We start from the raw sequence: 25,895 nt of genomic DNA, 5'->3' as shown, positions 1-25,895 counted from the left end.
ATTGCTTATGCCTCCAAAACACTCACGGATCCCCAACAAAACTATTCTCAAATTGAGAAAGAAACTTTGGCCATTATTTATGCTCTTCATAATTTGGTGTTTTTCTCTATGGCTCAAAATTTCATTTTGTTACGGATCACAAACCACTTGTTTCCTTGTTTCATCCATCCATGTCACTTCCCGACAAGGCTGCACACCGCCTCCAGCGTTGGGCTCTTTACTTGTCTCGTTTAAATTATGAGATTCATTTCCGGCCAACGGCTCAACATGCAAATGCTGATGCTCTGTCTCGCCTTCCCATGGGTCCTGATCTGGCATTCGATAGGGACGAACTTTTGTGTTCCCACCTGGATGTTGCTCAGCAGCGGGTTGTGGACAGGTTTCCCATCACCGGGGACCGGCTGGCGGCTGCTACAGGTTCTGACCCTACCCTTTCCCGGGCTTTACGCTGTATTCAGAAGGGTTGGCCAGCTCGTCCGTCTGCTAAGACGTCTGATCCGTTGCGGAACTACTACGTTTTGCGTTACTGCCTCACGGCTAGGGATGGTGTTCTCCTCCTTTTCAGCGAAATTGCTCCGCCGCGTGTTGTGGTACCTGTGTCTTTGCATGCTTCGGTCTTGCGCCTCCTTCACCAAGGACACTGGGGTGTGTCTCGCACAAAATCTCTGGCGCGCCGTCATGTGTACTGGCCCGGCATCGACTCTGAAATCGCACACATGGCGCTGCCTGCGGCCCTTGTGTGTCACAGGCCGCCGCCCCGAAGTCATCTTTGTCACCGTGGACATCGCCTGAGAAGCCCTGGGAGCGTAGTCATGCTGACTTTGCGGGACCCTTTTTAGGTACTTATTGGCTTCTAGTTATTGACGCCTACTCTAACTTTCCTTTCATTGTCCGTTGCACGTCGCCTACCACCGTGGCAACCACCAATGCTCTAGCTCGCATTTTTTCTTTGGAAGGCCTTCCCTCTACTCTTGTTACTGATAATGGTCCGCAATTTGCCTCTTCCAATTTTGCAGATTTTTGTGCCCGTCACGGCGTCATGCATGTCACGGCCCCTCCGTTCTATCCACAGTCAAACGGTGAGGCTGAACAACTGGTCCGCACATTTAAGGTGCAGATGAGGAAACTACTGATTACTTCTGCTGCTGATGATGCTCTTCCCCAATTTCTGGCTTCTTACCGTTTCACCTCCATGGGCGACCACAGCCCGGCTGAGCTCTTACATGGCCGACAGCCCCGCACGCTACTTCATCTTCTGTGGCCTTCCACCTGACGGCCGTGGGTGCCTTCGCTTGGCCGGTTCACTGCCGACGACCTTGTATGGGTACGGGGATATGGTAGGCGGTCAATATGGAGTCCTGGCTGCATCTTACGACACCGTGGCCGACGCCTGTATGAAATCCAGACAGACACGTGTGTTGCAGTGCGTCATTCGGACCAGCTTCGGCCTCGTGTGCTGGCAACGCCTGTTCCGGATGCCGCTACACCACCTTCAGCTCTACCTGACGCTCGGGATCCTGGAATCTCTCATTACTCACAATGCGGTCCTCTCACTGTCATATCGGTACCAGCACAAGAAATGACACCAACAGAAGACGTGCCCATGCAGGAACCAGATGACCATCACCTGTCAGAGCAACTCGACCAGCCTCCTTCTCCTATGGACGCGGACCTATCGCCCATGTCTCCTGTTATAACAACCAGACTTGCTGCAACGGGCAGATTGGTGCATGGGGCCCCAGCAGATTCGACCCCTACGTCTCCTGTCATCTCGACCCGTTATCATCGGGGACACTTCTGTCCGTACGGGATGCCGCCTCCTCGAGACTTTACGGCCAGTCAAATACCACCTATGGATGTTAGCAATCTACAGGCCACCTCCATCAAGACCTGTGCAAAAACTTCAAAGGGGGGAAAAGTGTTGTGACTCGCTGATCTTTCAAAGTGCCGCCACGCAGTTACGCGTGTCCTCTACATGCGGCACTGTCTGCCAGCCATGCAGCAGCAGCGCCACCTAAGCAGCCAGCCAGCCAGCGGCCACTAGACTCGGACTCAGTGATGATTTGACTGTTAAAGTGTACACACATCTTACTCTGTTTACTTGATCTGTGACTTTCATGTATTGCGTCATCTTTGAAATATATTTGTTCAACTTGAAGTTATAACAGCAACTTAAAAAGTTCATCAGTTAATGCTATGAGAGATAAATTCAGGAAGATAGCAATGCTAAATATGTATGTTCCCACATAGGTTTATCTAGATGACGAATAATTTTATGTTTACATCAGAATGACCTGCAATTATTTTACTTAAACTCAAAATCTTATTAAAAGCATCATAAACACTGCACAAATTATAGTGAGTTGATGTTCTTTGTTGTTGTGGTCTTAGTCCTGAGACTGGTTTGATGCAGCTCTCCATGCTACTCTATCCTGTGTAAGCTTCTTCATCTCCCAGTACCTACTGCAACATACATCCTTCTGAATATGTTTAGTGTATTCATTTCTTGGTCTCCCTCTATGATTTTTACCCTTCATGCTGCCCTCCCAATACTAAATTGGTGATCCCTTGATGCCTCAGAACATGTCCTACCAACCGATCCCTTCTTCTAGTTAAACTGTGCCACAAACTCCTCTTCTCCCCAATTCTTTTCAGTACCTCCTCATTAGTTATGTGATCTACCCATCTAATCTTCAGCATTCTTCTGTAGTACCACATTTCGAAAGCTTCTATTCTCTTCTTGTCCAAACTATTTATCGTCCATGTTTCACTTCCATACATGGCTACACTCCATACAAATACTTTCAGAAACGACTTCCTGACATTTAAATCAATACTCGATGTTAACAAATTTCTCTTCTTCAGAAACACTTTCCTTGCTATTGTCAGTCTACATTTTATATCCTCTCTACTTCGACCATCGTCAGTTATTTTGCTCCCCAAATAGCAAAACTCCTTTACTACTTTAAGTGTCTCATTTCCTAATCTAATTCCCTCAGCGTCACCCAACTTAATTCGACTACATTCCATTACCCTTGTTTTGCTTTTGTTGATGTTCATCTTATACCCTCCTTTCAAGACACTGTTCATTCCGTTCAACTGCTCTTCCAAGCCCTTTGCTGTCTCTGACAGAATTACAATGTCATCGGTGAACCTCGAAGTTTTTATGTCTTCTCCATGGATTTTAATAACTGCTCCGAATTTTTCTTTTGTTTCCTTTACTGCTTGCTCACTATACAGATTGAATAACATCGGGGAGAGGCTACAACCCTGTCTCACTCCCTTCCCAACCACTGCTTTCCTTTCATGTCCCTCGACTCTTATAACTGCCATCTGGTTTCTGTACAAATTGTAAATAGCCTTTCGTTCCTTGTATTTTATCCCTGCCACCTTCAGAATTTGAAAGAGAGTATTCCAGTTAACATTGTCAAAAGCTTTCTCTAAGTCTACAAAAGCTAGAAATGTAGGTTTGCCTTTCCTTTATCTATTTTCTAAGATAAGACGTAGGGTCAGTATTGTCTCACGTGTTCCAATATTTCTACAGAATCCAAACTGATCTTCCCCGAGGTCGGCTTCTACCAGTTTTTCCATTCATCTGTAAAGAATTCGCGTTAGTATTTCGCAGCCGTGACTTGATAAACTGATAGTTCGGTAATTTTCACATTTGTCAACACATTTATATTCTTCTTGAAGTCTGAGGGTATTTCGCCTGTCTCACACATCTTGCTCACCAGATGGTAGAGTTTCGTCAGGACTCGCTCTCCCAAGGCTGTCAGTAGTTCTAATGGAATGTTGCCTAGTCCCAGGGCCTTGTTTCAACTTGGGTCTTTCAGTGCTCTGTCAAACTCTTCACACAGTATCATATCTCCTATTTCATCTTCATCTACATCTACATCCTCTTCCATTTCAATAATATTGTCCTCAAGCACATTGCCCTTGTATAGACCCTCTATATACTCCTTCCACCTTTCTGCTTTCCGTTCTTTGCTTAGAACTGGGTTTCCATCTGAGCTCTTGATATTCATACAAGTGGTTCTCTTTTCTCCAAAGGTTTCTTTAATTTTCCTGTAGGCAGTATCTATCTTACCCCTAGTGATATGCACCTCTACATCCTTACATTTGTCCTCTAGCCATCCCTACTTAGCCATTCTGCACTTCCTGTCAATCTCAATTTTGAGACGTTTGTATTCCTTTTTGCCTGCTTCATTTACTGCATTTTTATATTTTCTCCTTTCATCAATGAAATTCAATATTTCTTCTGTTACCCAAGGATTTCTATTCGCCCTTGTCTTTTTACCTATTTGATCCTCTGCTGCCTTCACTATTTCATCTCTCAAAGCTACCCATTCTTCTTCTACTGTATTTCTTTCCCCCATTCTTGTCAATCGTTCCCTAATGCTCTCCCTGAAACTCTCTACAACCTCTGGTTCTTTCAGTTTATCCAGGTCCCATCTCCTTGAATTCCTACCTTTTTGCAGTTTCTTCAGTTTTAATGTACAGTTCATAACCAATAGATTGTGGTCAGAGTCCACATCTGCCCCTGGAAATGTCTTACAATTTAAAACCTGGTTCCTGAATCTCTGTCTTACCATTATATAATCTATCTGCGACCTTCCAGTACCTCCAGGCTTCTTCCATGTATACAACCTTCTCTTGTGATTCTTGAACCAAGTGTTAGCTATGATTAAGTTATGCTCTGTGCAAAATTCTAATAGGCAACTTCCTCTTTCATTTCTTACCCCCAATCCATATTGACCTACTACGTTTCCTTCTCTCCCTTTTCCTACTATCGAATTCCAGTCACCCATAACTATTAAATTTTCGTCTCCCTTCACTATCTGCATAATTTCTTTTATCTCATCATACATTTCACCAATTTCTTTGTCATCTGCAGAGCTAGTTGGCATATAAACTTGTACTACTGTAGTAGGTGTGGGCTTCGTGTCTATTTTGGCCACAATAATGCATTTACTATGCTGTTTGTAGTAGCTTACCCACACTCCTATTTTTTTTATTCATTATTAAACCTACTCCTGCATTACCCCTATTTGATTTTGTATTTATAACCCTGTATTCACCTGACCAAAAGTCTTGTTCCTCCTGCCACCGAACTTCACTAATTCGCACTATATCTAACTTTAACCCATCCATTTCCCTTTCTAAATTTTCTAACCTACCTGCCCGATTAAGGGATCTGACATTCCACGCTCCGATCCGTAGAACACCAGTTTTCTTTCTCCTGATAACGACATCCTCTTGAGTAGTCCCCGCCCAGAGGTCCGAACGGGGGACTATTTTACCTCCAAAATATTTTACCCAAGAGGACACCATCATCATTTAACCATATAGTAAAGCTGCATGCCCTCGGGAAAAATTACGGCTGTAGTTTCCCCTTGTTTTCAACCGTTCGCAGTACCAGCATAGCAAGGCCGTTTTGGTTAGTGTTACAAGGCTGGATCAGTCAATCATCCAGACTGTTGCCCCTGCAACTACTGAAAAGGCTGCTGCCCCTCTTCAGGAACCACACATTTGTCTGGCCTCTCAACAGATACCCCTCCGTTGTGGTTGCACCTACGGTACAGCTATTTGTATCGCTGAGGGACACAAGTCTTCCCACCAAAGCCAAGATCCATGGTTCATTGGGGGAGGGAGGGGGGGGGGGGGGAGTTGATAGCCTCAGAAAAAAGCCACTTGCATTGCTAAAATACTTTTTTTATATTGTCATTTGTTTCAGGTACAACACAGAACTTACGCAGATTGTTGATGAACTTTCAAAAGGTTTTATGGAAGAATATCGTGAACAAAAAAAAATGAAACTGCACAGTGTACAAGTATCGGCGTCTGATGCTGCAGCCAGTAAAGTTAAAGGTAAGAGGTGGCTTATGGAGTGACTGTATCCGTTTTGTATGGGAAGAAATGAAACATCGATAAAGGAGTATTTTTATATGAACCCCCACTAAGTGCCACATTTTGTCCAATTTTCAAGAAATTTTTGCAATTTGATTTAAAATGCCTGTTAGAAACTTCTAGTGGGCACTGAGCAGATGACATTTTAAATCAAGACCCATGCACATAAATGTTCTTTCTTTCTGCTGCCGTTGAAGCACATGTAGACAGAGCTGAATTTTTGTTTGTCAGTCATAAAACATAGTAATTTATGGGATGAAGAGGCAGTTTATGAAGAAGCCATTACCATTTCTGCAGTTTTGCTTCTAATGATTGGGCTAAATCTCTACAGACAACCATAGTAAATGACCAGTTTTATTAAAATCTCTGCCACAGAAATAACTCCCCAAGTTTCTAAGCATTCTTATAAGCTGTAACTGCAAAAATGGTGCAACAAAACAAAATGTAATTTTTTTCTAGATGGTGTATACATGTTGTATTAAAACTAGTGGACAATAGGTGGAGAGTGACATCTTCATGCGAGGATAAGAAAACAATATTGTATCTGCATAAGTCCAGAAGTGCTGTTTCAAAAAGTGATGTTGTTCATATCATTAGCGTCTTGTTGAGGGGTATATTTTATGCACAGTGTCGTGCTGGCATGTTAAATTATCCTTTATTACATTGTGTGAGCAGTTGACAAAAGCGTCACACACAAACTATTTAAATTTCTCAGTTTACACATAAATACACCCTTCAGTTACCTACTAAAGAGAGATCTGAACCTGCTCAAACATGAAATAGTGCATGCTGCCTCAGCTTCTACGACTTGTGCCAGAAGAGATGATCATGATTTCCATGTGGTGTGTGAACCACTGCCTTTCAAAAACAGCTACAAGCTGTATTAGCGGTGAGCAGCAGTCTTCAGGCTGCTGCCCTAGACTGCAATGACATTATGGCACCTGCAGTGAAAGCTGTGGCACCTCTAATGCCTTTGGAATCGCTTTAACTCCTGGTATCTCTGTGCTTTCCAGCGCATACAACCAGACTGGTTCATTATCACTCGAGGTGTGATTATAGGACAATGGTGGGTTTGAGTATTGCTGTGCATGAAAGGCAAATTTGGTTACTGTCTGCTGTAATATTATGTGTATGTAGGTCAACTAGTTGGCCGCCTAGAATTGGTACAAGGTAAGGTGAATTTGTTTATGAAGCTGTGCAGCCCCAGGTCTGATAGCATAACGCAGCCGGATAGGCTGCCATAACTGCTCCAGGTGAGCCATGTGCATTAGTGAAGGACTGGATGTGGGGGAAACCTCTATGCTGGAAATTTGGATGGCTGTTACTCACATGGGCTTTGTGCAGGAGATGCTCCAAGAAATGGTAGTGTAAGACAATCTTAAAGACGGCTGAGATACAGCTCTTTGTGATTTGACAATAACTCACATCAAATATTAATGCAAATCTGAATACATTTGCGATCTCAGAAACGTTAGGCACGTCCAGTGACACAACACAATATCTTTAAAACTACTGAAGTTAATATCTCACAATAAATAAACATTTTCAAAGTTTGAGTCTTGGTTCGCCACACAGTTTTAATCTTCCAGGAAGTTTCATACGAGTGCACACTCTGCTGCAGAGTGAAAATCTCATTCTGGAAACTGTTTACTATTTTGCCAGTAACTGACTTAACAATTTTTAATTGCTTCAGGTGATTTCAACAGACTGTTATCCTAGGTGATAGTGCGTCACTATAGCTATCATCTCTGAAAGCTATGTATCTCTATCCATTTTATTTTTTGATTAAGTGTATCTTTTATATCTTTTTCATCACACAAATGTTTGTCAGAATATCGTGTTCTCCACATTTACACAGCAAATGAACACAGCATGAATACCTCATATTTTGTCATACTTTTGTATTTATTTAAAGAACTGTTTACTATGAAACTTCCAGGCAGATTAAAACTGTGTGCTGGACCGAGACTCGGGACCTTTGCCTTTTGATCTGCCAGGAAGTTTCATACAAAGTGCACACACTACTGCAGAGTGAAAATCTCATTCTGGAAACTGTTTACTATTTTGCCAGGAACTTTATTGAAATATTGATTGCAAGTGTTATTAAAAAATTGTGCTAATTTAAATGTGGTCAATGGCATGTGTTAGCAGATGCTACCATTAAAAAGTGCCAAAAGATGCCTGTGTCAAGAAGGCATAAATAATTACAAATGATTGAAGCGATTTCATAAATTCACTGTAGCTCCATTCATTGACATATGGTCACGATACACTACAGATACGTGAAAAACTCATAAAGTTTTGTTCGGCTGAAGCCGCACTTCAGGTTTCTGCCGCCAGAGCGCTCGAGAGCGCAGTGAGACAAAATGGCGACAGGAGCCGAGAAAGCGTATGTCGTGCTTGAAATGCACTCACATCAGTCAGTCATAACAGTGCAACGACACTTCAGGACGAAGTTCAACAAAGATCCACCAACTGCTAACCCCATTCGGCGATGGTATGCGCAGTTTAAAGCTTCTGGATGCCTCCGTAAGGGGAAATCAACGGGTCGGCCTGCAGTGAGCGAAGAAACGGTTGAACACGTGCGGGCAAGTTTCACGCGTAGCCGCGGAAGTCGACGAATAAAGCAAGCAGGTAGCTAAACGTACCACAGCCGATGGTTTGGAAAATCTTACGGAAAAGGCTAAACCAGAAGAATTTCTTAAACAGGAGATTGGAAAACCGATGGATCGGTCGTGGTGGAGATCATGATCAACAATTCATGTCATGGCCTCCACGCTCTCCCGACTTAACCCCATGCGATTTCTTTCTGTGGGGTTATGTGAAAGATTCAGTGTTTAAACCTCCTCTACCAAGAAACGTGCCAGAACTGCGAGCTCGCATCAACGATGCTTTCGAACTCATTGATGGGGACATGCTGCGCCGAGTGTGGGAGGAACTTGATTATCGGCTTGATGTCTGCCAAATCACTAAAGGGGCACATATCGAACATTTGTGAATGCCTAAAAAAACTTTTTGAGTTTTTATATGTGTGTGCAAAGCATTGTGAAAATATCTCAAGTAATAAAGTTATTGTAAAGCTGTGAAATTGCTTCAATCATTTGTAATAACCCTGTACTTAATGATAATGTGTAATCATTTAATGTGAGTGCACTTGTGCAAGAATACTCGTTTATTTATTTATAAACCAACTATTACTTATATTTGCAAACAATGTGAATGTCACCAAATGTTTATAATGTTTCTTTTATGTAAATAGTTTTGTCATATTCTTTTATTTAAATAGTTTTGTCATATATTAGTTTAGTGTGGAAAAGTGGTCATCTTGAATCAAATCATGTTTGTAGAGTTTAAGGATGATGTATTTTTGTTGGTAATGGCCTTCACCCAATGAGAGCTGGGCATTGGCAGAATACTGCAGGAGTCAAGTCGAGACTTGGATTTTCTGGGTGAAGCCCTCAAGGGAATGATTCTGGAGACTTTGTCAAATGCTGGAAGAAATCAGATACACCTGTGGTAATGAGTGTGATTTGTCATGGACATGTTTGATTCTGGGCAGTGAATGGCCACTATCATACACCTAAAAGGACTTTATAATTCAAGAGGTCTGAATGTGCACCAAAGTAGGACTTTTAATTTCTTCAGCTTGCAATAAAGAACTGCACATAGCCAGAGTGTTGTGACTCGACGATCATTCAAAGCGCCGCCGCGCAATTACGCGCGTCCTCTACGTGCGGCGCTGTCTGCCAGCCATGCAGCAGCTGCGCCACCTAAGCGGCCAGCCGAGCAGCGGCCGCTAGACTGGGACTCAGTGCTCATTCGAATGCTAACGTGTACACATGTATTGCTTGTCAACTTACTCTTTGACTTATATGTGTTGTGTCGTTCTGAAATATAAGTGTTAAACTTGTCATTATAACAATTGGCGACGAGGATGGGATTTTTCCTTTTCACCGTTGACCCACAGGGTTCCATGGCTACTGTCGAGCAACTATTGCAAAATCTCCTTGAACAGCAAACGCTTATAACAGTGGCGATTTCGTCATGGAGTCAAATGCGGAGCGTTTCTTGTCGTTGGCTATACCTCTTTTTCCTCCTTACAACGAGACGGCGGAAGACTGGTCTGATTATGAAAAACGTCTCCGACAGCACTTCTTGGCATTTCATGTCACGGACGAAAAACCATGTAAGTCTCTGTTCCTTTCCTGGATTTCACCTCAAATGTATCGGTTGTTGTCACAATTGCCTCCTTTGAAGGATCCTGCGTCTTTGTCCTTTGCTGAAATGTGCTCACTTCTGTCTATCTATTTTCAAAAGCAAACACATGTGGTAGCCTCTCGTGTTGCCTTTTATCCTTGTCAAAAACAGCCACATCAATCCTATCGTGCTTGGGCTGCTGAACTACATGGCCTCAGTCGAAAGTGTCAATTTGTTACTGACGTTCACAAAGAATCCTATGCCATTTTCATGGTACGGGATGCTATTATCCGGTCGGCGCCCGACAAAGAAGTTTGGCAACGTGCCCTTCAGTTGCCAAATCCGACTCTAGATGAAGTTCTCTCCATTGCGCCTCACCGCCGGCCGACGTGGCTGCAGTGCACTCCCACGCGCAGCCTCGGCCTAACCGTAAACAACCCGCTAAGAAACTGCAGCAAAACCCCCGCCTACTTCCTTCATGTCCGCAGTGTTTTACGAAACATTCACGCGAGGATTGTCCCCAACGTTGGGCTGTGAGTCACAATTGCAAAAAGAAAGGTCATGTGTCTTCCGTTTGCAAATCTGACCGCATACATGATGTTCATGAACATGACGCTGATTCTGATTCTGTGTTATCTGTCAATTGCACTTCTTCCCTTTCAGGGAAGTTATTCCTCACTGTCCAAATCCTTGGTCGAGATGTTCGCGTGCAAGTGGATACCGGTTCTGCTGCCACTATAATTAATTCTCAGACGTATCTTCAGTTGGGTTCTCCACTCCTGTCACCTGTCACTCGGCAATTACGGACGTACAATAAACAGAAGATTTCTCACTTGGGACAGTTTAATGCTGAGGTGTCTTACAAATCCGTCGTTCGCACTGTTCCCATATTTGTGGTCGACCAGAGCAACGCAGAAAATCTTTTTGGTTTCGATGCCTTTCGCGTTTTTGGGTTCTCCATAGATGACTCTGTCAATATTGTCTCTGATGCTATTCCTTATGCTCAACTGGATTCCTTGTCGACGACATTTTTGTCCCTTTTTTCTCCTGGGTTAGGCCGTGCAAACGACTTTGTAGCTCATATCACGCTCAAACCCACTGCTCGGCCTAAGTTTTTTCAGGCTCGGCCCATTCCTGTGGCCCTTTGTGATCGGGTAAAACAGGAGTTGGATCGTCTCACTACTTCAGGGGTCGTGCTTCCTGTCACTTCCAATGATTGGTCCTCTCCTGTCATTGTCGTTGCTAAGCCAAATGGTGATATTCGTCTCTGTGGCGATTTCAAAGCCACTGTAAATGCTCAATGCCTCATCGACACTTACCCTATGCCCCATCCTGAAGAACTGTTCACTAAACTTGCTGGAGGCCAGCATTTTTCTAAAATTGACCTGTCAGGAGCTTATCATCAACTTCTTCTCGACGCTGCTTCCCAGCAGTTTCTGGTCCTTAACACACCTTTCGGCCTCTATCAATACCAACGCTTGCCATTCGGGTTTGCTAGCGCCCCTGCTCTCTTTCAGCGATTCTTGGAACAATTATTGCTCCCTGTCCTTGGGTGTATCAATTACATGGACGACATTATTGTCACTGGCTCCACCACTGAAGAACATCTTCAAAATCTCCGTACACTTTTTCATGTCTTACAGACTGCCGGTCTTAAGTGTAATCTTCAGAATTCACAATTTTTTCAGGCATCTATCACGTACTTGGGGATTCAACTCTCTTGGGATGGTATTCGTCCGCTGTATTCAGAAGGGTTGGCCAGCTCGTCCGTCCGCTAAGACTTCTGATCCGTTGCGGAACTACTACGCTTTGCACTACCGCCTCACAGCTAAGGATGGTGTTATCGTCCTCTCCACTGACAATACTTCGCTGCGTGTTGTGGTACCTGCGTCTTTGCGTGCTTCGGTCTTGCGCCTCCTTCACCAAGGGCACTGGAGTGTGTCTCACACAAAATATCTGGCGCGCCGTCGTGTGTACTGGGCTGGCATCGACTCTGAAATAGCACACATGACGCTGCCTGCGGCCCTTGTGCGTCACAGGCCGCTGCCCCGAAGTCATGTTTGTCACCGCGGCCTTTGCCTGAGAAGCCCTGGGAGCGTATTCATGCTGACTTTGCGGGACCCTTTTTAGGTACTTATTGGCTCCTCGTAATTGGCGCCTACTCTAACTTTCCTTTCATTGTCCGTTGCACGTCGCCTACCATCGCGACAACCACCAGTGCTCTCGCCCGCATTTTTTCTTTGGAAGGCCTCCCCTCTACTCTTGTTACTGATAATGGTCCGCAATTTGCCTCTTCCGAATTTGCGGATTTTTGTGTTCGTCACGGTGTTCCATCCACAATCCAACGGTGAGGCTGAACGACTGGTCCGCACATTTAAGGCTCAGATGCGGAAACTTCTGACTTCTTCTGCTGCTGATGATGCGCTTCTCCAATTTCTGGCGTCTTACTGTTTCACCCCCATGGGCGACCACAATCCAGCTGAGCTCTTACATGGCCGACAGCCCCGCACGCTACTTCATCTTCTGCGGCCTTCCACCTCACGGCCGCGGGTGCCTTCACTTGGCCGGTTCACCGCCGACAACCTCGTCTGGGTACAGGGATATGGCAGGCGGCCAAATTGGAGCCCGGGCCGCATCTTAAGACACCATGGCAGACGCCTGTATGAAATCCAGACGGACACGTGTGTTGCAGTGCGTCATTCGGACTAGCTTTGGCCTCGTGTGCCAGCAACGCCTGTTCCGGATGCCGCTACACCACCTTTGGCTCTACCTGACGCTTGGGATCTTGGCATCTCTCAATACTCACAACGCAGCCCTCTCACCATCATCGCGATGCCAGCACAAGAATGGACGCCACCAGGAGATGTGCCCATGCAGGAACCGGATGACCATCCTTTGTCAGAGCAAATCTACTCGCCTCCTCCTCCTCCAGTGGACACCGACACATCGCCCATGTTTCCTGTCATATCAGCTGGACTTGCTGCAGTGGGCAGGTTGGTGCATGGGGCCCCAGCAGATTCGACCCCTACGTCTCCTGTCATCTCGACCCGTTATCATCGGGGACACTTCCGTCCGTACGGGAAGCCGCCTCCTCGAGAATTTACGGCGAGTCAAACAACGCCTATGGACGTTAGCCATCTCCAGGACACCTCCATCAAGACCAGTGCAACAATTTCAAAGGGTGGAAAAGTCCTCTACGTGCGGCGCTGTCTGCCAGCCATGCAGCAGCTGCGTGACCTAAGCCGCCAGCCGAGCAGCGGCCGCTAGACTGGGACTTAGTGCTCATTCGAATGCTAACGTGTACACATGTCTTGCTTGTCAACTTACTCTGTGACTTATATGTGTTGTGTCGTTCTGAAATATATGTGTTAAACTTGACGTTATAACACAGAGTATTGTCTGTATTGTATGTCTTAATTAGTGAATCATTGTATTGAATTTTGAACTGTTGAATCTTAACGTGTATTTTGATCACGAGATGGATTTGGTTTTCACGAGTCTTTGATGGGTATTTAGTTTAGGGGTTTTGCTATCATTCTCTTAACGCTCTCGCTGTAACTTTATTGTATTTGGTAAGGTTATTTTCTGTGTATCGCAACTAAATATAGTAGGACCACTTCCAGTTTATTTGAGATGTCCTTTCTGGAATAAACATTATTCAACATAATTCTCTGTCATCTACATCAGTTACAGACATTAGAATAGAAGCCTTGTTATTCAGTTATTCATTTAACTTTTATTTTGTATTTCTGTGTATTTTATTAACTTCCAATTCTAGCCAATGCGTAGACTACTTGAATTCAGCTTCACAGCTACAGGATATTATTTGCAGCCAGTTAGCTGCAGGGCATGAAAGCAAATGTGCACGGCTTGACCCTATGCCTATATTGAGCTACTCTTTTTAAACAGAGCCTTGCATAGTCCAAGTACATAAAGTACGAATAACAAATAAATAAGCAGCTGGTTTGCTTGATAGGACTGCTGTTCTGTAGAGCAACTACATGCAGTGATAACCATTAGGCAACCATCCCAGTTGGAGTTTTCTTGTCCAGAATCTGAATCTAACCCCTTTAGAATTGGAACTGTATTTCTAACACTTTACAAGACTCTGTGATCCAGGTCCCAAATGTATTGCATGATAGGCAGTTTGTGAGGGGGCTCCAAGCATAAGATTTTGTGCCAGTTGCATGTGTGGGAATCGGTAGCAAAAGTTGGGTGTGGTGAAATCAGCCACAGAATTTCAAGAAAGTAGATGAATGCTATGAAGAGGCATGCTGAGTTCGAGTCTGCAGTGACTAGCAGCACTGAAGACTTCATTGGCTGCACTGCGGCAGTGGCGGCCACGGCAGCACAGAACACTGGTGCCAACTTCTAGTTCATCAGTGTCAGCAACAGCATCGCCATCAGCAGCATCTACACTTCTGGCAGCAGAAATACAACACAAGCTGCCAACATGACCAATAAGATCAGTACTGCTGCCGATAGCCTTAATATATTTGAACCCACAGGGTTACCGTCAGTAATGGAGCTTCCAGTAATTAAGCAGTCACCCAGCATGTTTGGTTCAGATAATGTGAGTGGGCCAGATAGTCCAAAGTTTGAACGTGGTAATGTTGATAGAGACAATATTAGTGAGGCACATAGTCCAAAATCAGAGAAGGTATATGTAATTGTGAATGATTCTATGGCATGGTTGAAGGAAATTCTGACAAATCTAAACTCAAGAATGGGGGTATTGGGTACAGAGATAGGATTAGTAGAAACAGAGACAGATTCAGTAAAAACAAGTGTAGCAGAAACAATAAAATCTTAGGTGAAGAAAATTAAATTGGATATAAAAGGTATGACTAATTCAAAATTAGAAGGTGTAAGGGCAAATGTAGACAAAATTTCTGAGGAGGTTGGCGGGTTAACACCAGAGTCGATCCCGATCCAGTGGAAAAGGGTTTCGGGGACAGGTTGGAAAAGATACATTATGAGCTGGGTGGCAAGGTGAAGAATAGTGTGCTGAGGCAAAAAGCATTTGAGAAAGAGTAGCAGGTTGTGAAAAATAGAGAAGACAGTTAGAAGCAAAGATTAATAAAGAAGCTGTGCAACATGAACAGCGGTTTAAAGGCATGAATGCAGAACTAAATTCTGTAGTAGCAGATCAGGCTACTACTGTGACAGGTTTTCTGTGGGTTAATTCAGGAACGACAGTGTGGTTTGCAAATGATGGAATATATCATCCAGTTGATTTTCTTGCTGCATGTAAAGATAGTTTAGTGAGAAGAGACAAAAATTAAGTTTGCTACTGGGCATCTTGAGGGCAGTGCACAGTCATGGACAAATTTATTGAGTACTTCATTTACTGCCTATGAAGTGTTTGAGAATTGTTTCCTGAACAAATTCTAGAGTGAAGCAAAGCAAATGCAACTTCAGAATGAGTATTTAAATGGACCTGAGTATTTAAATGGACCAAGTTTCAAACACAGAAGTGGATTGATGCGGGATTTTTGTGTTCATGATGTCACTAAGTTGATACATATAAATCATCCACTGGGAGTGTTGACTGAAATCACAATGCTCAAGAGATGTCCACTTAGCTTTTTGAAATGGGATCTTGTCCACAGCCCAACAAATTCTATTGATGAGTTTTTAGATTTTATTAACAAACTTGAACAAGGATTGAAATTCAAGCCACATAATGGGGAAAATAGTCAGGAGGATGGATGCCTGAATGGGAATTACAATAATCACCAAAATAGCTATCACTGTAATAATAATTTTCACAGGGGAAATGAATGGTAACAGCAACTTTCATAATGAAAATCAAAATCGGGAACGAAGATTTGAGGAGCAGGAGCTTCACGCCAGAACGTGAGGTTGGGAAACTAGAGATTGCCCATCTCAGGTTCGGAGGTGACAAAATTAACTGGCAATGAAAAAGACAAGCTATTTTAAAAATTCTGTGGGTGTTGAAAATTCAGCAAAGCAGCCACAAATGTTGGCCGCCTAGAAGTGGTACAAGGTGAAGCGAAGTAGAATAAAGTGGGGAATAATTTTAAGTGGCGCAGCCATAGAAATGACGCAAGAAATATACAATGTGTAGAAAGAGTTAATAATGATTGTATGGAGAATTTATTTGGTCAAAGGAAAGTGAATGATGGAATGAATGTATGTTTGTTGAAAGATTCTGTGAACAAAAGAGAGGCAGAGGTGGATTTGAATTTGATGGAAATGGAATTTATGACAAATTCTGATGAGACACTGGTCAGTAGCAACAATTATAGTAAAATAAGTGAAAATGTATATAGAGAGGTTTGCTTTGTTGGATATATGTGAGGATATCTTTGAAGGTGGTGAAGCTGTAGTCTCATCAGCTGGAGGTGAATTTTATTATGTATCCATGGCTGTGGGTGATTTATTGTTAAAGGAAGGTAAAGACGATGTTTCAGGCACTGAAGTTGCGAAAGTTGAAGCCACTGATCTAGGTATCTTGGAGGAAGATTTATTGTTATTGATGGATGTGAACCAATGGCTCTTGATGAAAACTTGAATTATGAGTGGATGTGGAAGGATGAATGTGAAAGTAAAGTGTTGGGTGGTAGATCAGATTACAAAGTGTCGTAGCAGTCTGAGAGTAGAGAAAATGTTTGTAGACAAAGGTAGATCCAAGTTTGGCACAGTTTGAATGTACTATGAATTCTAATGTGGGATGATGCAGTTGGGGCAATTATAGTGTACTGGTGGAGGTTGACGGAGTTAGTGCTGGTGCTTTCCGATAGAAGTTGGGGGGGGGGGGGGGGGGGGTTGGACATCAAACGGGCCGACTTGGAGCAGGAGAGGCACCACAGGACATTTTAATTTCAACTGTCTATACTTTTACAAGTAAATTCATAAAACTTTGTCAGCATAACCTGGAAGGATTCAGGATTCACACTCGTAGCAGCAGAAGTTCAAAAACATAACAAAATAATTTTTTTTACATGTGAAATTTCATCATTTTTTCACTTACTATTGGCTACATTTGTAGCTATAGGTACTCTTTTCTTCATAAGTAAGAGAGACTGTTCGATAAATTTTGCACGGCATAGAAACCATACTTACAGGTGCCTGAAAGAATCTATTTAATTTATGAAAAAATGAATGAGCTGTTACGTTTTAAACTTTATGTTTAGAAAAAAAAATCCATTTTTGTAGTTAATCATCTCAATTTTTACCACGGTTTTTAGTAGATTTGGAAAATTCTAGTGTTTCATACACCTGTAAGTATGGTTTGTATGATGTGCAAAATTCATCAAAGAATCTCTCTTACATGTGAAGAAAAATGTACCTATAGCAACAAATGCAGCCAACAGTAAGTGAAAAAATGATGAAATTTCATATCTAAAAATAAATTATTTTGTTATGTTTTTGCACTTCCACTGCTATGAGTGTGAATCCTGAATCCTTTCTGGTCATGCTGACAAAGTTTTATGAATTTATTTGTAAAAGTATAGACAGTACAAAATAAAATGTCCTGTGGTGCCTCTCCTGCTCCAAGTGGGCCCGTTTGACATCCTACCCCCCTTAATGGAGTCAATTGTGATATAGTTTATAGTATATCAGCAGAAATAAGTGAGGATTTGTTTAAGAGAGACAAAGTTTTAAGTTGTGTGGTTAATTATAAGAATGTTCCAGCTACTGATATTGTTAGTTCAGAAGAAGGGAACAGGGTATTTTATGCTTACGAGGAAGATAATACAAAGGATTTTGAGGGTGATTTAAACCCCACAGATGAGTTGGAGGTAGATCAAAAGAATCTAGGAATTTATAATATGATTGAGAGTTGCTCTGAAATTATTGTGTGTACCATGAATATGTAAGAAAAAGGAAGAGTTGTTGAAAATGCTCTTTTGGGGGAGCAGTGTTCAAAGAGGAGTGAAATCAAAGACATGCAGCCTGTATGAGAAATGAAGGATATTGATGGAGAAAGAAAGTATGCATTTCTTGAGTCTAAAAGTGATGTGCCAGTGGTACTCATAAATTTTGTATGTGAACGTAAGAGTCCATTGGTGGATGAGGAAAGAGAACTTGAATTCGAGCAGATGAGAAAAAGGCAAAAAAAGTGAGATTCAAAAGTTACTCTCACTGACTGGATTAATATAAGCAGCAGCAGTAGCAGGTTTGCACCTTGTAGAAGAAGAACATGGTGAAGTGTGTAAATAAGTGTATTTTCATGTTTAATTATAAAAATTTTGAGGGATATTTCTGTTTTGTGAAAGGGGTAATTTGGAAAATTTAAGATGATAAAGTATGAAAGCACAATTTAGTACAAGGAAGGAGTAAACATTGGTCACACAAATTTTGCTGTGCAGAGGTTGGCAGAATGTAAATAAGTTTCATCATTTGTGAAAGAGGGGAATAAATTGTATTGTACATAAGAATTGGAGAGAAATTTCAAGGCGTTATTTAAATATGTACTTCTAGTATTTTGCATGGGTTTCTCGTGTAATGTGTATGATTTACTTGTAATTATTGTTTGCACAAAATTTGGATCAGGGAGGTCTGAAGACCTTGTTAAAATTTTGCTTGTGGTAGTACAACTGCAGTTATGTGCAATGTATGAGTTAAGTTTGTGAGGGTATATTACGTGGGTTAATTCTGTGATGTGTGTTATTTTGGAAGGGTTCTAAATAGCATTGTTTGTAAAAGTTAGGGGACAACTTTGTAATATGTTTTAGAGAATAATGAAAGAGAGAAGAGTTTTCTTCTGCAAATAGTATATTGATGAATCTAGACTGCAGTTATCTGCAGAGTTGAAAGTCAATAAATGGCAAAGAAATGATAAAACATTTGTTGATTTATGGCGCACGAAAGAGGTATTTTCTAGTGAGAACATGGATAGAGTGTTTGAAATGCTGAGCTGAAGCAAGTGTTTTGCCTATGCCTATTAATCAGTGTTTTTGCTTGCTGTCCTGTTTGTGGATGTATCAATTTCACTGGAGAAGGTGTTTAGTGTCTGCTCTATTGGGATTCAGGAAGCCGTATGATTGTTGGTAATTAACACCACAGTCGTATTTTGACAGTTATCGTCCTTCAGCACTGACAGTGATTGCAGATTTATGCATGTTTTGGCAGAGTGCTTGGCTAAGGGTATCATGAATTTTAACAGAGGCAGCTGGACTGTGAACCATCTAAACTTTGACACCGGTACGCTGGTCATGTGCTGTGTCTGTGAAAGTGAAGTTCTATGATGTAGTGGTAAAAGCAAAGGTGCTGTCAGGTGAGCGCAAAAGTGCTAAAAACTAAAGAGAGAGAGAGCTGAGCTGAAAGTTACTTCAAAATTTATGTGTTTATTTGGACATTTAATCAATATGCCATAATTTTTACAATTCGTGTTAGATTTAGTAAGTGTATGCTGTTAAGATGTTATGACATATCCTGGGAGGTACATGCTGTGTCATACACCATCCCAAATGTACTTACATTATTGTTCTGACAAGCAAGTAGAGTATTCCATTTATTATTTTATGTGTGTATTTATTATGTTAGGTATGTCAAATTTGGTGCGACATAATGTGCCAAATTAGCCAGCTAATGCACAACATTAAATGGAGGTGTGTAATGTTATCTGTATGTATGCGAGCTAGTTGGCCACCTAGAGTTGGCACAAGGTAAAGTGAATATGTTTACGAAGCTGTGCAGACCCAGGGCCAGTAGCACAACATGGCCGTCACAGCCACTCTAGGCGAGCCATGTGCATTAGTAAAGGACCGGATGTGGGAAAAGCCCTAACCTGGGATTTTAGATGGCTGTTACTCACATGGTCTTTGTGCAAAAGATGCTCCAAGAAATGGTAGAGTGTCAGAAAACCTTAAAGATGGCTAAGCTACAGCTCTTGGAGATTTGACAATGCCTTACATCAAATATTAATGCAAATCTGAATATATTTGCGATCTCAGAAAAGTGAGGCACATCCAATGACACAACAGTATCTCAATATCTTTAACACTACACAAGTTAATATCTCGTCATGAATAAACATTTTCAAAGTGAATTTGTGACTTAACAACTTTTGTTTGCTTCATGTGATTTCAAGAAAACTGTTATCTCAGGTGATAGCATGGCACTATATCTATCACCTCTGAAACCTATGTATCTCTATCTTTTTTATTTCTTGATTAATTACATCTTTTATATCTTTTTTATTATGCACCTCTTTGTCAGACCATTGCATTCTTCACATTTACTCAGCAAATGAGCACAACATGAATACCTCATATTCTGTCATGCTTGTGTGTTTACTTGAAGGACTATTTACTATTTAGCCAGTAACTTTATTTAAATGTTGATTGAAAGTGTTATTAAAAAATTGTGCAAATTTAAAATTGGTCAGTGGCATGTGTTAGTGGACACCACCATTAAAAATTGCCAAAAGACACCTCTTGTCAAGAAGGCATAAATAATTTTTTAAATTACATTTAACAGTAACGTTTAGTCATTTAATGTGAGCACGCTTGTGGAAGAATACTGGTTTATTTATTTATAAACCAACTATTACTTATATTTGTAAATCATCTGCGTGTAACTTGATGTTTATAATGTTTCTTTTATTTAAATATTGTTGTAATATGTTAGTTTAGTGTGAGAAAGTGGTCATCTTGAATCAAATCATGTCTGTAGAGCTTAAGGGTGATGTATTTTTGTTGGGAATGGTCTTAGGCCAATGAGAGTTGGAACTTGGCAGAACACTGCTGGAGTCAATTGGAGACTTGGATTTTCCGATTGAAGTGCTCAAGGGAGTGAGTCTGGAGACTTCACGCTGAGTGCTGGAAGAAGGCTGACCTAACCGTGGTAACGAGCATGATTCAATTGTGGACATGTTTGATTCTGAGTGGTGAATGGCTAAAGTGATTTTATGATTCAAGAGGTCTTAATGTGCCCCAGAGTAGGACTTTTAACTACTTCCACTTGTAATACAGAACTGCGCATAGACAGAGTATGAGTTACTGTTATTTATATTTCGTGAATCATCATGTTGGACTCTGAACTATTTTGAACTGTTGAATCTTGTGTGTATTGGGATCATGAAATGGATTTAGTTTTCATGAGTCTTTGATGACTATTTAGTCTGGGGATTTTGCTGTCATTCTCTTAATGCTCTCAACATAACTTTACTGCGTTTGATTAGGGTAATTTCTCTCTGTATCTCAGCTAAATATAGTATGACCACTTTCAGTTTGTTTGAGATGTCCTTTCTTGAATAAACATTATTCAGCATAATTCTCTGGCATCTACATCAGTTTCAAATACTAGAATAGAAGCTAATTTATTCATTTAACTCTTATTTTCTATTTCTGTGTATTTTATTAACTTGCAATTCCAGCCAGTGTCTAGACTATTTGAGTTCAGGGTCACAGCTACAGGTTGTTATTTACAGCCAGTTAGCTGCAGGGCATGAAAGCAGACATACACGGCTGGATCCTATGACTACATCAAGCTATTCTTTTTAAACAGAACAGTGTATACCCGAGGTACATAAAGTACGAGTAACTTCAAGTAAAGATGCAATTGCTTTGCAGCTTCTGTTCGGAACAGCAACTACACCCAGTGGTAACCGTTAGGTACCCGTCGCAGAGCACAGCTGCTCATTATGGTTTAATAGATATGAACTCTCGCACGGAGGGGGGGGGGGGGGGGGGGGGGTTGGGTTATGTGAGGAATTGGAAGCTTCCACGTTAGACGGCTAATAGAGCATGTGAGAAAAGTAGCAGAGAGGTCGAGAAGGAAGGCCAGTGTGCGTACAGTATGTTTGCTGTGAGGTCTTGTCCAAAATGTGAAAGACACTCTGCTGGCAATATTGAATGCATTGGATGCACATAGCTGTAAATTGTGACTTGTGTTGATTCTGTGGACTGGATGCTGTGCTGAACCAACCCTCAGTTCCTTTAGATGGCTGGCTGAATCATTAAAGACAAGATGCCCAGTACACGAGATTGAAGTATGGCTTACTATTTGCAGTGTCAAAAACACAAATGGACTGAATTCCGCTGTTTTGGAGCTTGGTGGAAGAAATTAACCAGAGGCTCAGATGATTCTGTGACAAATTTTAATGAGTTGATGATACCTTAAACAAATCTGGTGTTCATTACACAAAGGAAAAAAAACCACTCAGGTGACAGATTACGTTTGTTGTGTACATAGATTTTTTTTTTTTTTGTGTGTCAGAGGAAACCTTTCCTAGTATTGTTGGTGAATTATTTAGCGTAAATGGGGAAAGGAGTGTATCAGCCACAGTTAGTTATATGTTCCATGGATCATTATGCACGATAGACCGTAATGATGTGGAAAAAGTTATTTAAATTGACATCATACATTTTTTTTTAAAAATCATGATTGGTTTCTCTGTCTTAAGCGTACTGCAGTTAATTAAAAAGAATTTTGCACCAGACAGGTTTTGCTTTTATTTACAAAGCACCTTCTGTGGTCATTCTGCAAATTGAATACATATGTTTGTACAATTTTGGTTGTGTTAGATCAAAAAACAGCATGTTGTTTGTAGAGTATGTGTGCAATTTACTTATGGTGTTTCTACATCTTGGGTAATATTCTCCAAACCATCGCTTCTTCTTTCTTTGAAAGCAGAGGTTGATGTCGAAAGAAACTTCATTACATTTGACATTTTTTGCCTTTTTACATTTTTTCTTATAGTGCATTTGTGTTACTTACACATCACCTCAGGTTTCGAAATCGAACCGAAGTTGCGTGTGTTCTCACTCAACACAGTATTACAGTGTTTATGTTGTTCACTTGTTTTTCGTGTAGGTTGTGAGCACTGCCAACCTGTGAACTACTATTTTTATATATTTCGTGTGTGTGTGTGTGTGTGTGTGTGTGTGTGTGTGTGTGTGTGTGTAAAAATTAGTGAAAAATGTCTTGTATGTTTGGCAGTGTGTGAGGAGAGGAGATTTGGGTGGTGGAGGGGGGGGGGGGTGGATCAAACCACTACTTGCCCCCCCCCCTCGCCTCATCCACTGCCATCTGCTCTCACATTTCTGCCGAACAACATTCAAGACACACACACACACACACACACACACACACGAATTATTAGTATACAAATAAAAAGTAGTAGTAGTTTCACATAACTTTAGTTTGATTTCCAAAATTGAGGTGAAATGAGTTGTAAGTAACACAAATGCAGCATAAGAAAAAGTACAAAAAGTGCCAAGTATATGTGGGTGTAATGAAGTTTCTTTTGACATCAACTTCTGCCAACAGGGGGAAGAAGCAGTGGTTCGGACAATTTGTAAACAATGGGAAGAAACACCGTAAGTCAACTGCACACCAGCTTTGTAAACAACATGCTGTTTTTAATCTCAAACAATCAAAAATGTAGAAATGTATGTTTCCAATTTGCAAAATGACCACAGAAGATGCTTTGTGAATAAAAGCGAAATGCGTCTGGTGTAAAATACTCTTTAATTAATTGCAGTAAGCTTAAGATGGAGAAACCAATAATAATTGATTTTAACAGCTTCTGCAGAAGATAGTAATGCAAACAAACTTTTTTTTTTATTTTATATTACAAAAAGAAGAAAGATACACAGATCTGTATTACTAATTCCTACCTATCCCCATTTAGACATCACAGTAATCAAAATTCTTCTGCAGAATAGGAGTAGTCAAGAAGAAACTGTCTCAGTTTGTTTTCAAATTTTACTTTGGTATCTGTCAGGCATTTTATATCACTGGGTAAGTGATGAAATAGTTTTGTTCTGGTGCTGTGCACTCCATTTTGTGCTAAAGAGAGCCTTTATGTCGAGTAATGAATGTCATTTTTCCTTCTGGTATTGTAATTATGTATCTCATTGTTCCTTTTGAACTCATTGGATTATTTACAATAAATTTTATAAGGGAATAAATACTGTGAAGCAGTAGTTACAATATCGAACACCTATGATCATCTACAAGATGATCATGAGTGAGCACCTCTTATTATTCTTACAGCATGTTTTTGCCCAATGACTTTCTTTCTTAAAGATGAGCTACCCCAGAACATTAGTCCATAAGTCATTATTGAATGAAAATATGCAAAATATGTCAACTTGCTGATTTCTCTCCCCAAGATTTGGAATGATTCTAAGTGTGGCTGAACAAAGTTGTTTTAGAAGTTCCAAAATGTGATTTCTCTAATTTAAATTGTCATCAATATGGACACCTAAGAATGTTGAAGTGTCCACCTTATTTATTATTTCCTCACTTATCGACTGATGACCATAGATGTTAAGTCCCATAGTGCTCAGAGCTCTCCTCACTTATCATTGGTGTAGTACACCCAGATGTACAGAACTGAATATGTTATGTCTTTTTAAAATTGAGGCTAAGGCCGTTCACAGAAAACCAGCGAATGACGCTTAGTTTATCATGTTTCTGTTTCTATATTATGCTTGGATTGATTTCAATACTAGTTTCATCTGCAAAAAGAACTAATTCTGCTTGTTGTGTGTTAGATGGAAGATTGTTTACATATGTGAGGATCAATAGTGGACCTGTGATTGAGCATTGGGGAACCCTATACATGTTTTCTCCCAAGTCAGAATTATGTCCCAGGATTATATTGGTCAGAATACTAAGTATAGCTTTCTGCATTCTTCAGGTTAGATATAACAATATCTATTGTTTGGCTATACCGTCAATCCCGTAAAGCTTCAATTTATGTAGGAGAATACTGTGATTCACATAGTCAAATGCCTTACATAGGTTGCAGAAAATACCAACCGGCACTATTTTATTATTTGATGCGTGTAAAATCTGGTGAATGAAAGTGTAAATGGCATTCTCAGTAGCGAATCTTCTGAAAACCCAAATTGTGATTTTCTGAGGATATTATTGTTGCTGAGGTGAGATACTGTTCTAGAATACATCACCTTCTCAAAAATGGAAAATGATGTGAGCAGTGAAACAGGTCAGTAGTTCTTGACATCTGTCTTATCACCTTTCTTAAAGATGGGTTTAACAGCAGCATATTTCAGTCTCTGTGGGGGAAAATGCCTTGAGTTAGTGATGCACTACATATTTTGGATAAAATCAGGCTTATTATGCAGGAAAAAATCCTTATTAATCTGTTGGAAACACCATCCAAACTAGATGAGTTTCCATTTCTGAGAGAATGTATAGTTTTATTAATTTCAGAAGGAGAAGTTGATGATACATTCATATGATTGAATTTTATGAGAGTTTCTGTTTGAATTTTATGAGAATTTCTTTTTCTACGTACTGCTGTGGTTTTTCTTGTGAACTGTTTGTCCATATGATTTCTACTATTTTTAAGAAATGATTATTAAATACATTTGCTACCAGTGATTCATTGTTTATAGCCCTTCCATTCAGGTCAGTAGTGATGTTATCTTGTTCTGTGCCTGGTTGTCATGTCTCTAATTTCACTACATTCCAACATTTACAGACATTTCAATTGCAGATTGGAAAGAGAACATGTTGAGGTGGTATTAGTAAACTACAGGAGCTTTCATGGTAAGGTCCCAGAATTAGTCTTGCATGTTAAGGTGGTGATGGCCTAGAAAAGCTAACTGAAACCAAAAATCAAAAATGGTGAACTCTTAAATTCAGATTGCAATATATATCACAAGGATATACTAGATGGTAATGGTGTTGGCATATTTATTACTGTAAAGAACACAATACTATCTAGTCAGGTAAAGCAGATACTAAATGTGAAATAATTTGGGTGAATGTAAATACTGAAGATGGTTGAAACATGGTAATGTGATGCTATTACATACTACCTTTCACAGGAGCTGTAGTGG

The 25,895-nt window shown here is 40.9% G+C and overlaps 1 protein-coding gene across 2 annotated transcripts in view; it reads left to right on the top strand.

Moving 5' to 3' along the window:
* LOC124555731 overlaps window positions 1–25,895 on the top strand; it is a 139,748-nt gene that overhangs the window by 47,612 nt on the left and 66,241 nt on the right. For both annotated transcript variants that reach the window (XM_047129752.1, XM_047129753.1), the window contains one exon: window positions 5,735–5,868. In XM_047129752.1, the coding sequence (XP_046985708.1) occupies window positions 5,735–5,868 (134 nt within the window). The remainder of the gene's footprint in view (window positions 1–5,734; window positions 5,869–25,895) is intronic.

This window comes from Schistocerca americana, chromosome X, assembly GCF_021461395.2.
Source record: "Schistocerca americana isolate TAMUIC-IGC-003095 chromosome X, iqSchAmer2.1, whole genome shotgun sequence".
Lineage (NCBI taxonomy): Eukaryota > Metazoa > Arthropoda > Insecta > Orthoptera > Acrididae > Schistocerca > Schistocerca americana.
Note: the sequence above shows the minus strand (reverse complement) of the source record. Positions and strands in the feature narration are given on the sequence as shown.